This window comes from Tenrec ecaudatus, chromosome 12 (assembly GCF_050624435.1).
Source record: "Tenrec ecaudatus isolate mTenEca1 chromosome 12, mTenEca1.hap1, whole genome shotgun sequence".
Lineage (NCBI taxonomy): Eukaryota > Metazoa > Chordata > Mammalia > Afrosoricida > Tenrecidae > Tenrec > Tenrec ecaudatus.
In genome coordinates this window covers 124,970,277-124,981,056 of record NC_134541.1, presented here as the reverse complement: position 1 = coordinate 124,981,056, position 10,780 = coordinate 124,970,277, and the positions used below count along the sequence as shown (strand labels likewise).

Here is a 10,780-nt window from a genome sequence, read left to right as displayed (position 1 = left end):
TGAAACGTTCCTTTATTGAATCTTTTAAAAAGAAACCCTAGAGCAGCCCAAGAAGTAGGGTCTTGACCACTTGTGTCCCTGGGTGCTGGCTGCAGGTCTTCTCTAGAGCACGTGGCTTCTCCGTTGCACGCATAGAACATGGGCTATACATATATATGCTTTGTCCACGGGGCCAGGGTCCCTCCCTAGGTGAGGGGCGCTCAGGTACTGTCGCCATCGCTGCTGATGATGCCGCGCAGGTGTGACCAATCGGGGGGTGGGTGGTGGGGCCGCTCGTCCTCAGAGTCCAGGGTCCTGGAGTAGGGCTCCCCCACGGGGGCACTTTCTCCTGAAGGGTTCCAGGCGGTGCGGCGGCGGGGCCGGCCTGGGGGAGGGAGGAAAGGACCTTTGTCAGAACGGCCAAGCCCCGTCTGGGGGAGTGAAAGGAAGCCCCTTACCTGAGCTGCTGATGATGTTGGTGACATCCAAGGAAGCTACCTCAGCGGCCTCTTCCCGCTGCTCCTTCAGGGCCCGGCACTTCACCATGGAAGGGTTCCCTGGGGCAGAAGGGGCATGTGGGTGGACATCCCCTCCCGGGCCAGCAGCAGCTCTCACCGCCCGCCACCAGGGCGTAGCTGCCTCACCCTTCATGCCCAGGGCCTCCAGCTCTGCCCGGAGGACTTTCAGACACTCCTTGTGCGAACGGCAGGAGCCCAGCAGCTTCTTGTAGTTGCGATAGGCCCCACAGGCCCGGATGTAGCGCTTCAGCCTCTGCACAGCCGGATGGTCCTCACTGCGACGACCAGTGGCCGCCTGTCATGGAAGGGCCGTGGCTGAAAGCCAGCACTGCTGGGCTTGGGGCAGATCTCCCTTCTCCCTGCTGCTGGCTTCCCACCCAGCTTCTCCCTCACCTTCCTGCCTCGGGAGTCCGGGCTACCTTCTGAGGAGGAGGTGGATGAGCTTCGGGCCCGGCCTTTCTTGGAGCTCTTAGAAGACTGGTTCTTCTCCCCCTTGGGACTTCCACCGGCCTCACCTGCACTCTCCAAGTCACTCCCCTCCCTCCTGCTGCTGTCCACCATGGCTGTCTTTCTGGTGCCGCTCTTTGGAAGTCTTGCCTCCCTATCTCCGTCGTCTTCCTCCTCGCTGCTTCCACTCTGCCTCTTCCCGCCCTTATGCTGGGTCCTGGCCTTGTGCTTCCTCTGCTCTGGGAGTGGCTCCTCTCCGGAAGTGCTATCCTCACTGCTTGCTGCCTCTCGCTCCTCTCTCACCTCTGGGTCGGCCTGGTCTCCCATCAGCCTTCCTGCCTTGCCTTTCTGCGTGGAGCTCCCCTCTTTGCAGGCTAGCCTTTTCTGTCCACTGCCTGGGGCTCTGCTTACACACGCCTCTTCCTCCTCTCCCCCCTTCTCCTCTCCGCTCTCCTCCTTGGCTGGGGTCTCCTGGTCCTCATCCTCACTCTGTGTTTCTCTTTCGTGGTCACTTTCGGCTCCCTTCTGCCCCTTCTTCATGGCTGAAGTGTCCTGGTGCTCATGCGCACTCCCCGTTTCCCTTTCCCGGTGACTTTTGGCCCCTTTCTGCCCCCGCCCCTTCCTTCGCATCCTCTGGGCAAGGAGCTCCTCCTCACTGTCCTCACTCTCCCTCCTGGCCTGCAGCTTCCTGGCTGCTGTTGGCTTCTTTGTCCCCGTTTTCTTCTGAGACCTGCCCCTGAACTCCTCTTCCTCCTCACTGCTGTCCTCCACCCCATCCTCCAACTCCTGGTTTGCCATTAGAGGTCCCTGCTGGGCATCCTCAGTCCTGCTCTCTTCCTCCACCCGTTTTGAGGTTCGCCTGGGGCCCTTCGCCAACGGGCTGAATTCAGCTGCTGCCAGCCCGTTCTCTGCTGGGGAGCGGGCGTGGTCTGGGCTGGAGGCTGCAGAGCTGAGCCCTGGAAAACGATCAGAAGTTAAGGGATGGGGCTAGTTCTTCCGGTCCCTTTTCCAAAACCCTCTCAGGGCAGGTTCCTTCTGGCCCGACTTCTGCAGAGTGAAGGGCAGTGAGAAATGGTTACCTGCCCACCAGTGAGAAATGGTTACCTGCCCACCGTGACCTGCCTCCTGACCTAAAAGCCTCCCTTCAGTTTGTGCTCAATCCAGCAACACAGAAGGAAGGCACGGAGGGCCGAGGGGTGGCGGCGCTAACCTGACTCTGAGTTGACGCGGAACCTCTTTCTCTCCCGGTCACTGGAAGAGGTGGGAGACCTCTCCGCCTTTTTCTTCAGGTCCAGCATCTTCTTGGTACTGGCTTCATCCGCCTGTGTATGCACCAAGAGGGGGGGCAAAGCTTGAATCCAGGTGGCGCCCGGCCTCAAGCCCCGCCCCCCCCCCGCCCCCAGTCCCTGGCTGGTGCCCACACCTGCATCTTCAGCAGCTCCTGCTCCACCAACCGTTTCAGCGCCCGCTTCTCCTCGGGCTCCAGGTGGTCACGGCCCACGTGAGCCTGGAACCGCCGCCGCACGATGGACTGCGTGAGCGTGCTGTGGGAACATGCCGTCAAGGCCAGTGCCCAGCCCCGGCACCCCCACCCCCCACCGGGCCGCCTCCAGCCCCCAGGGCACCTGAGGTCCGGCTGTCCTCGGAAGAGGCTACGGGTGAACTCCTGCATCTCGCTAAACCGCGCCATGGGGCGCCACTCGGGATTGGCGGCTCCCGCCTTTTTCTCCTCTCGGCCTCCGTCGGCGCGTCGGCCGGGGCGTGCACGCGCAGAGCCGGGGGCAGCCTTGCGTCCCGGGTCCGCGGGGCTGGGCAGCGGTTACCGGGCCAACCTTGCTCCCCACGCCCTCCCTGCCCCCGGCGGGTGGAGCACCCCGCGGCTGCTTCGCTTCGGCAGGACGCTAGCTTGGTAAAAGTTTGTGGTTGAGAAACCGCTTCGGGGGCGGGCACCGAGGTGTGACGCAATCACCGCGCGCCGCTGCCCCCGCGGCATCGGGCCATACATTAACAGCGGAGCCGCTGCCGTGGCGAACGGCCGAGACGGAAGGACGTCCGCGCGAGGAGACTAATCCCCGGCGGTGGGACGGGGAGCGTCTTGGTGACTTCCCATCTGTAAGCAGTGTCCACCCTCCCGGCGCCCTCGGGCTCGGGGACTAACCCCGTGGCCGCGACGCCGTCTTTGGCGTAGCACTCGGCGGGTCCGGGCGTTTCCCGCGAGGGCCGCCGTCGCGCGCGCGCGCGCGGGGCGCGCCGGGAGTTGTAGTCCCAGCGGCGGGCGCCCTCCAAACGGAGCCTCCGGAAGTCGAAAGCGCGTTGAGCCAGCCGGCCCAGGGTAGCGGGATTCCCGGCGCTGGGGCGCTGCTCCGGCGGCCAGTCATGAACGGGCCGGCGGACGGCGAGGTGGACTACAAAAAGAAATACCGCAACCTGAAGCGGAAGCTCAAGTTCCTCATCTACGTGAGTCCTGGGGTGAAGAGGGGGTGGGGGGTGCGGAGGCCCCGTGCCCAGGGGCCCCGCGTCTGGACGGGGTGCGCGGGGAGCGCTGCCGGCCGCCGGCTCAGCGCCCGCCCTGCCCGCGCTGCAGGAACACGAGTGCTTCCAGGAGGAGCTGAGGAAGGCGCAGAGGAAATTGCTGAAGGTGTCCCGGGACAAGAGGTGAGGCGCGTTGCGGGAGGAGGGCGGCGAGGTGGCGCCCCGCGGGGTTACTGTCGGGTCCCCCCTGGAGCGGGGCCACAAACGCCTCCTGGAAGCGGTTCTGAGGACGCGGGGCCCAGACAGGCGCGTCGAGGGCCCCGGAGCTCACGCCTGCGACGGGGATACACCCACTGTCCCCCTCCGCTTCCCCCAGTTTCCTCCTGGACCGGCTGCTGCAGTACGAGAACGTGGACGAAGACTCGTCTGGTGAGCTTGCTGGGGGTGGACGCGGGGCGCGGGTTCCCAGGCCTCTGCATTTGCAGCCCCCGCCTTTCCCGTGGGTTTTGTTGTTGTTTTCACTGAAGTCTTGGCGCAGCTCGTACTGTGTTCCGGACCCTGCTTAGAACAAGGGCTAGAGCAAGCGCTAAGGTGAACAGAACCGGTGATTCATATGCTTGGGGGGTGGGGGGGACACCAGTCAGCAAAGGAGCTACGATGTTGATCGAGGTGCTGGCCTTAGGGTGACGGTCATTGAGCCGAAAACGGAAAGGTCAGCAGTTGGAAACCACCATGCACTGGGAGGGATAAAAAGGCTTTCTACTCCCCTAAAAAGTAACAGTCTAGGAAACCCACGGGGGCAGCTCCACCCTGCCATGTGGGGTCTTGGTGAGTCGGAATGCGCTCTGGCTGTGAGTTTGGGTGGGCAGTATAAATGGGATGACAGTGCAGCGCTTGGATTAAAGGAAGAATTCCCAAGCTTTCTCTGAAGGGCCAGATAGTACCTTTTCCCAAGCCACTCAGTAGGAGGACAGACTGTCGCAAAAACTCAACGCAGAGTAGTTCAAAACAGCCCCAGGCAGGTAGGGCACAAAGCCATCGATGTGGCTGTCCCTGAAGGATGCTGTCTTCATAGACACTGATGATTGCATCCCATGGAGTCTTCACTTGTCATGAGCCCTCTTTTGACTCCCCCCTCCCCAACTATTAAAAAGGACAGAAGCCACCTTAGTTTGCAGACCCTTCTAAGCAGGAAGCAGGCCAGGGTTCAGTAGCATGACCAAAGAGCCCCCTTTCCAAGAAGTCGCGTTTCTACCGTTGCCATCTAACCGGGGCCTAAACCCTCAGAAGCCAGTCCTGTGTGGATGTGAGCAAGAGCTCCCAAGAGCAGGAGTAAGCCTGGTGGAAGAGCAGCAGGGCGGGCGCGGGTGAAGCCGTGTATTGTGCCCTCAAACCTAGCCCCGGCGTGTGCGTCGAGACAGTGAGGTCTGATGCAGCAGTGTAAGGACCACTGTACACTCCTCAGACTCTCCCCCCTTTCCTTTGAGTGACGGTTACAAACCACTATGTGGACTTCAAGAGCCGTGCGTGGGTTGAGACCCACAGTTGGTAGAAGTCCCCGAAGCAGGGGGACATGTGGCCCGCCCCACTGCAGGGCCTTCCTGTCACCATCGCAACGCCTCCCGGTGCCACTGACCCAGTCGACGGCTGGCGGCCAGCCTGCAAGGTGTTGTGGGAGTAGAAAGCCGACCTCTCTGGTCCTGAGGAGCCGCTGGTGGTTCCGAACCGCTGACCCGGCAGCCTAATGTGTAACCCACTACCCCCAATATCCCCTGGGCTCCGCTGGAACATGCCTTGCCCGTTTGTTTACAGGTTGCAAGAGGGCGGTGGGTCAGCTCAGATGAGCAGGCAGGGTCCACCGGGCTGTGTAGGTCATGGCAGGAAGTCTGGCTTTCCTTCCAGCCTCTCATGTCCTCCCTGCAATCTTCAACTTGATTCCTGGCAGAGCAGCCATGTGGGGCAGAGGCCACGGGAGGACCTGGCACATGCATGGCCAGAGAGGGCTGTGTCTGAGTCCCAAGAGCCAGTTCCACGCAGCTCTCCCACCCTGGAGTGTGTGGTGGGAGGCGGCAACCAGCAGTTACCTGGGCCCACGGTGATCTGGGAGGCGTCTTGACCCTGGGAGCAGAGAGCCTGAAGTGGCCACACAGCACGGGTAGCCCTTGTCTGTTACAGAAGGATGGGGCTTTTGGCCAGGGCAGACAATGGGGGTCAGTTTCTGCCTTGAGGAAGGAGTTTGGGATGACAGAGAGTACAGTTTTTCACGGGAGACCAGCAGGGGAGGTTGAGGACCAATGAAAACCCAGCACGGCCTCCAAGACAGGGGAGCATCGGGAGGGCTGCGACCCCGTTGACATTTCTGGCCGTCCTGCAGTTGAGACGGGTGGTGAATGGCAGGGCGGAGCAAGGTGAGGTAAGGCTGCTTAGCAGGGGGGGTTGCTATCAGGGTGAGCTGCCCTTGATTCTGCCAGAAGTGGGACCAGTGACCACGGGAGGGGAGGAGGGGGACTGGAAAAGGGACAGGGCAAAGGGAGCTCAGCGGTCTCAAGGAGTCGCAGACCTGGGTGTGAGAGCTGGCCCCCGCTGTCCTCTGAGCCTGGCTGGAACCTGTCTGGAAAGTGGCGGTGGGTCACAGACCCTTCCCCTCCTCCCCAGCGAGTGAGTCTCCTGGTCCAGAGTAGAGCGGGACCAGCGGGCTGTCATGGCTGGGGGCCTCCCCCGGACTATGAGGGAGGAGGGGGCCACATGACTCAGATCCCCCTGGCTCCCAGGGAGTTGAGCTGAGGGGCCGTGCTGCTGGGTAGCCCCGGACTCCCAGCCCTCAGTCACCCAGCCCTCCCCCTCACAGACTCAGATGCCACTGCATCTTCCGATAACAGCGAGACCGAAGGGACCCCCAAGTTGTCGGACACGCCAGCCCCCAAGAGGTGAGAAGAAGCCAAAATTTCTCTGAGGGTGGGGGGCAAGACACCTGGCCGCCTAGCTGCTGCTGACACCCCTACCCCCCACCCCCATCCTTTCTCCAGGAAGAGAAGCCCTCCGCTGGGGAGTGCCCCCTCCCCGTCCAGCCTCTCCCTGCCTCCTTCAGCAGGGTTTCCCCTGCAGGCCTCTGGGGCCCCCTCCCCCTACCTGAGCTCGGTGAGTTGGGGTCCAGAATGGGACTTGGCGAACTAAGGTTCCTGGGAGCAAGGCGGGTGACACTGGGCAGAGGGACAAGCTTTGGGGAAGCACGTCCAGACTGGGCTAGCAGGCCCCTTGGAGGCCGCGAGCTGGGCCTGCCCACTTCCTGTCTCTGGTGTAAGAATGGGGGACAGTTGTGACAGTGTCCTGCCATCCCCTCCCTTCTCTCAGGAGCCAGAGGGACCGAACTCATCACCATCTCTTTTGTTTTTCCATTCTCCCTCTCTGCATTTCTGCCCTCCACCCCCACCCCATCCCCATCCACTCCATTTCCCATGCCCATCTCCCGCCTCCGCCATAGCAGCTGGCTTCCCCTCCCTACCCCCCATTCCCTTCTGACTACCTGGCCCTGCAGCTGCCCGAGCCCAGCCCCCTGAGGCCCAAGCGGGAGAAACGGCCCCGCCTGCCCCGGAAACTCAAGGTACCCAGATTTGGGGAGGTCAGGGAGGGACCAGAGTGGCAGGTTGTCAGCCATCCAAGGGAGGCACCCGGGACTGGGGGCCTGGACAACTCTGAAAGACTGAGTGGCTGGGAGCCCAGCCCGGGGCGGAAGCAGCCTCGGGCCCTGCTAGGGTGGGCTCCTGGGAGCAGCTGGCACATAGCACGCAGTGTGACCTGCAGCAGGTGTCGTTTCCTCACTTGAGGAGAGATTATGTGGAGCCAGGCAGCCCCGGGCCGGGCCAGGAGTTGGTTCCAAGAAGCTCAGGTAGTAGTGAAGAGCCACGTGACCCTCCAGCCCTGTGTGCCCACCCACCCACATCTGTTAAGCCAGGCCAGGCCATCAGCTCTGAGGATGGCAGGTGCACTGCACCCTGGGGAGCAGAGCAGACAGAAGTGACTGGGCAGCAGTGGTGAAAAAGCGGGCTTCAGGAAAGAGGGTAGGGAGCCCCAGGGCAGGTTGGGACTGGCGTTTGGGACTGAGTGGCCTGGAACGTTATCTCAATAGAACTGAGAAGCAGCAGGGGCGGGAAGTGGTTCTCTGAAAAGCACGTTTTGAGCCAGAGGGTCCATGCTTTGTCAAGGTCCTGAGGGAGGAGGTAGGGTTTTGGGGGAGGTGGGGGGAGGAAGTGATGGGAGAGCTTGTCAGAGCAGCCACTGAGGGGCAGTCCCATGGGGCCTCGCAGGCCCTGCCAAGCCCTCGGCTTATATGCAGAAGGGAGTGGGAGCCGGCTCTCCGCCCAGGTACTGAGACTGCAGGGAAGAAGCAAGCAGCTCCGGGGGCCGAGGGATGGGAGGCTGAGGACAGCCTGTGGGTGTCGGAGAGACTGAGATGAAGGTTCCCTGGGAGGCCCTTGGGGGCTGGAAGAAGAGTCAGGGAAGCGAGGGGCGGTTTATAAGGAAGATGAGAGGTCTGGCTCTGGATACCTTGTGATGCTTTCTGGAAAGGCTGGGGTGCAGGGGTCTGTGTCCCCAGAGTCCTCAGTCTGATGCAGTGGTGGGTTGAGCCCTGAGCCCTGGGAGCCAGGACAAGAGCCACCTAAACCCCCACCCCCGGCAGGCCTAGCCTGCAGGCAGGTTGGAAGGGGATCGGGATCAGCCGGCTGGGGCGGGGATTCAGGCTCGTGTGGGACCGGGAAGCACATGCGGATTCTGCCATTGGAATCCCAGCTCCTGTGGCCTTGAGGTTTAACCTTTTAGCCAAAGCTTTGCCCTGCTTCGCGGAGGGCTTGCCTCGATGGCGAAGTCTGCAGGGTGCGGGGGTGAGACAGCGGGCCTGTGAGGTTTGCTGATTGGTGCAGGGTTCTGGGGAGAAGGAGCCTCAGCGAGCAAGGTGCTGGCAGGCTCCAGAGAAAGAAAACGAAGGGAGGCGGCAGGGAAGAGCTCAGAGAAGGAGCATTTAGGGTGCAGGGTCAGTGGAACTGGACATTCCAGGCTGAGGAGACAGGGCACGAAGAAGACAGGGGCATGGCAAAAACGTAGGCGCTGGAGTGAAAGGAGCAAAGGCCCTTGGGAAGGAAGGCCGGCAGGCAGGCCGGTCAGGTCACAGAAGACTTGACATGGCCAGCAGTGGAGGGCTCTGGTAGAAGACTGAGTGGTGTGCCGAGTGACGCAGTGGGAGGTGGTAGGACTGAGCGGAGGAGGGAATCGGTGTGGGCACCAAGCAGGTTGCCTCTGAGCCAGGCCTTAGACGAACCTGAGTTTGAATCCCCCTTCCTCCACTCAAGTCACATGGTATCCTGGGGGCTGTCGCCCCTCCTCTGAGCCTCCTGTGTGTCTGCCCCGGGGAGTCACCGTGAGGGTGCACTGGGCTAAAGGCTAGAAGACTCAGCCCCAGACCTGGTTCCTCGCTAGCTACCGCCACCCCAGCTCACAAGGAAGCTGCCGAGCCCGTCCAGGCAGTGGGCTGGGGACAGAGAGGTGGTAGGCAGAGGAAGGGACTGTCCTCACAGCGGTGTCTGTCCTCCGGGGCCCGGAGGGGCTGGTAGTGGGGACACGGGACTTGTCAGCGCCTGGGCCCCCCGGCAAGCTCCAGAGCACTGAGCCACAGCCCAGGGCCAAGGCCGCCTTGACCCCTGCCCTGTCCCAGGGCGGATGCTCGGTGAGGCCAGGGCGTAGACCTGAGTGTGTGAGGACAGCAGAGGGCCCCGACTGGACATCGCGGGAGGGCCCAGCAGCCCTGCGCTAGAACGCCTCGTCTCCCTCCACCCTCCCAGGTGGGCCACAGGGGCAGAGGTCACTGACAGGCCACCCGGCCCCTAAGAGGAGGCCAAACACCAAGAAGCCTTCTCGTTGGTGGGGGAGGGAGGCCCCTTCCCAGCCTCAGGCCCCCAGCAAGACTGCCGGGCAGCCGAGGATACTCCCCCGGGAGGGGGTGCCATGCCCAGGTTTGTGTTCTAGAGAGCGCCCTCTGGAGGCAGTGTGGAGGAGCTGCAGCTGGGAGAGGCGGCAGGCAGGGAGTCCAGTTAGGAGGCTGGTAACCTAGCCCAGGTGAGCGCAGAGGAAGTAGACGCCTCAGGAGGAGGGGAGGGGGCCTGGGCATTCTGCGGTGCCCTCCACGACCCAGGAGGAAGCCGGGCTGGAGGCAGTGGGCCAGTGGACTGAGGTTCTGGCGAGCAGGCTGGCCACCTGGCCCTCCAGGCTGCTACTGGCCCAAGGGCCTCCCTGGGGAATGCCAGGCCAGCCCTTCGCACCCTGCCCCCCATCCACACTTCCATCAATACCCCTCACCCCCTAGGCACTTGCTGGTTCAGGCCTCGGGAGGGGCTGAGGCAGGAGCAGGCCCCGAGCCCTGCAGCGGCCAGCTGGGTTGTGTCCAGTGCCCCTGGGCCCAGAGCCCCGCTGACACCTACCCCCTGTGTTTTTCCCCCTGCTGCAGATGGCGGTGGGACCCCCTGACTGCCCTGTGGGAGGGCCACTGACCTTTCCAGGGCGAGGCGCTGGGGCTGGGGTGGGGGCAGCCCTGGCCCCACTGCCCCCTCCCAAGATGCCCCCCCCCACGATCCTGAGCACCGTCCCTCGGCAGATGTTCAGCGACGCAGGCAGCGGTGACGACGCCCTGGACGGGGACGACGACCTGGTCATCGACATCCCAGAGTGACCACTTCCTCAGAGACGTTTATTGACACTGGTTACCATGCTTCGGCCGCTGACAGGTCAGAAGAGGCGTGAGCATGCGTGGAAGCCCCCCGGAAGGTAGGCCCTCCACAGGGAGGGCAGGCCCCCTGGCCGAGAGGCCCGGCCCCACCGGGGGGCAGTGACTTCTGTCAGCGAGTGGCCGGGGAGCGCCTGCCTGCCCCTCTTGGGCAGACAGAGGCCCGGCGGCAGCCCCCACCAGGGCAGCTCCGGGTCTTCACCAAGACAATTAAAGGAGTGGTTGATCTGGGCCTTTGTCCTCCTTTCCTGGCTCAGAGGCCTCCTCCTCCAAGCTCCCCCTTTTCCCCCTGATCCGACAGGCAGCCTGGGACGGCGGGAGAGGGGAGCAGGCAGCAGGCATTAGGGCAGGACTCCCCCTGCCAGGGTGCGAGGAGGGGGTTTGCATATTTGTCAGTCAGCAAGTCAGGCAGGGGAAGTTTGCATATATGAAGACAGCTCTCCACGGCCCCTCGGAGAGGACAGGCCTACAGGACACGGAGACTCTCACAAAGTAAGACAGGAAGTGCAGGGTGGGGACACCCCACCCCGTGTAAACGTGCAACACACTCGTGCGAAGGTCGGGGGCTGGACGCAGCACCCCGGGGGCCGTG

General features: G+C 63.1%; 2 protein-coding genes across 6 annotated transcripts; one reads left to right on the top strand and one right to left on the bottom strand.

Annotated features, from left to right (window-relative positions):
* Positions 1–2: 2 nt before the first annotated feature.
* HIRIP3 (HIRA interacting protein 3) lies at positions 3–3,144 on the bottom strand. Of its 2 annotated transcripts, XM_075564721.1 has the most exons (7): positions 2,570–3,141; positions 2,368–2,488; positions 2,155–2,266; positions 891–1,900; positions 624–792; positions 438–536; positions 3–364 (listed from the first exon to the last, which is right to left on the bottom strand). In XM_075564721.1, exons 1-7 carry the CDS (start codon positions 2,632–2,634, stop codon positions 201–203), a joined length of 1,740 nt encoding a protein of 579 aa, XP_075420836.1. In that variant the 5' UTR covers positions 2,635–3,141; the 3' UTR covers positions 3–200. The 2 variants fall into 2 exon arrangements, with proteins under 2 accessions (XP_075420836.1, XP_075420835.1); XM_075564720.1 differs by having other exon boundaries at positions 2,368–3,144.
* Positions 2,601–10,419, top strand: INO80E (INO80 complex subunit E). 4 transcript variants are annotated; one of them, XM_075564726.1, is made up of 8 exons: positions 2,611–3,401; positions 3,529–3,599; positions 3,793–3,845; positions 6,265–6,343; positions 6,443–6,554; positions 6,901–7,017; positions 9,435–9,524; positions 9,913–10,043. In XM_075564726.1, the coding sequence occupies exons 1-7, from the start codon at positions 3,321–3,323 to the stop codon at positions 9,501–9,503; spliced, it is 582 nt and encodes a 193-aa protein (XP_075420841.1). In that variant the 5' UTR covers positions 2,611–3,320; the 3' UTR covers positions 9,504–9,524; positions 9,913–10,043. The 4 variants fall into 4 exon arrangements, with proteins under 4 accessions (XP_075420840.1, XP_075420837.1, XP_075420841.1 ...); XM_075564725.1 differs by lacking the exons at positions 9,435–9,524; positions 9,913–10,043 and adding an exon at positions 10,060–10,419 and having other exon boundaries at positions 2,601–3,401; positions 6,898–7,017; XM_075564722.1 differs by lacking the exon at positions 9,435–9,524 and having other exon boundaries at positions 2,608–3,401; positions 6,898–7,017; positions 9,913–10,419.
* The last annotated feature ends 361 nt before the right edge of the window (positions 10,420–10,780 follow it).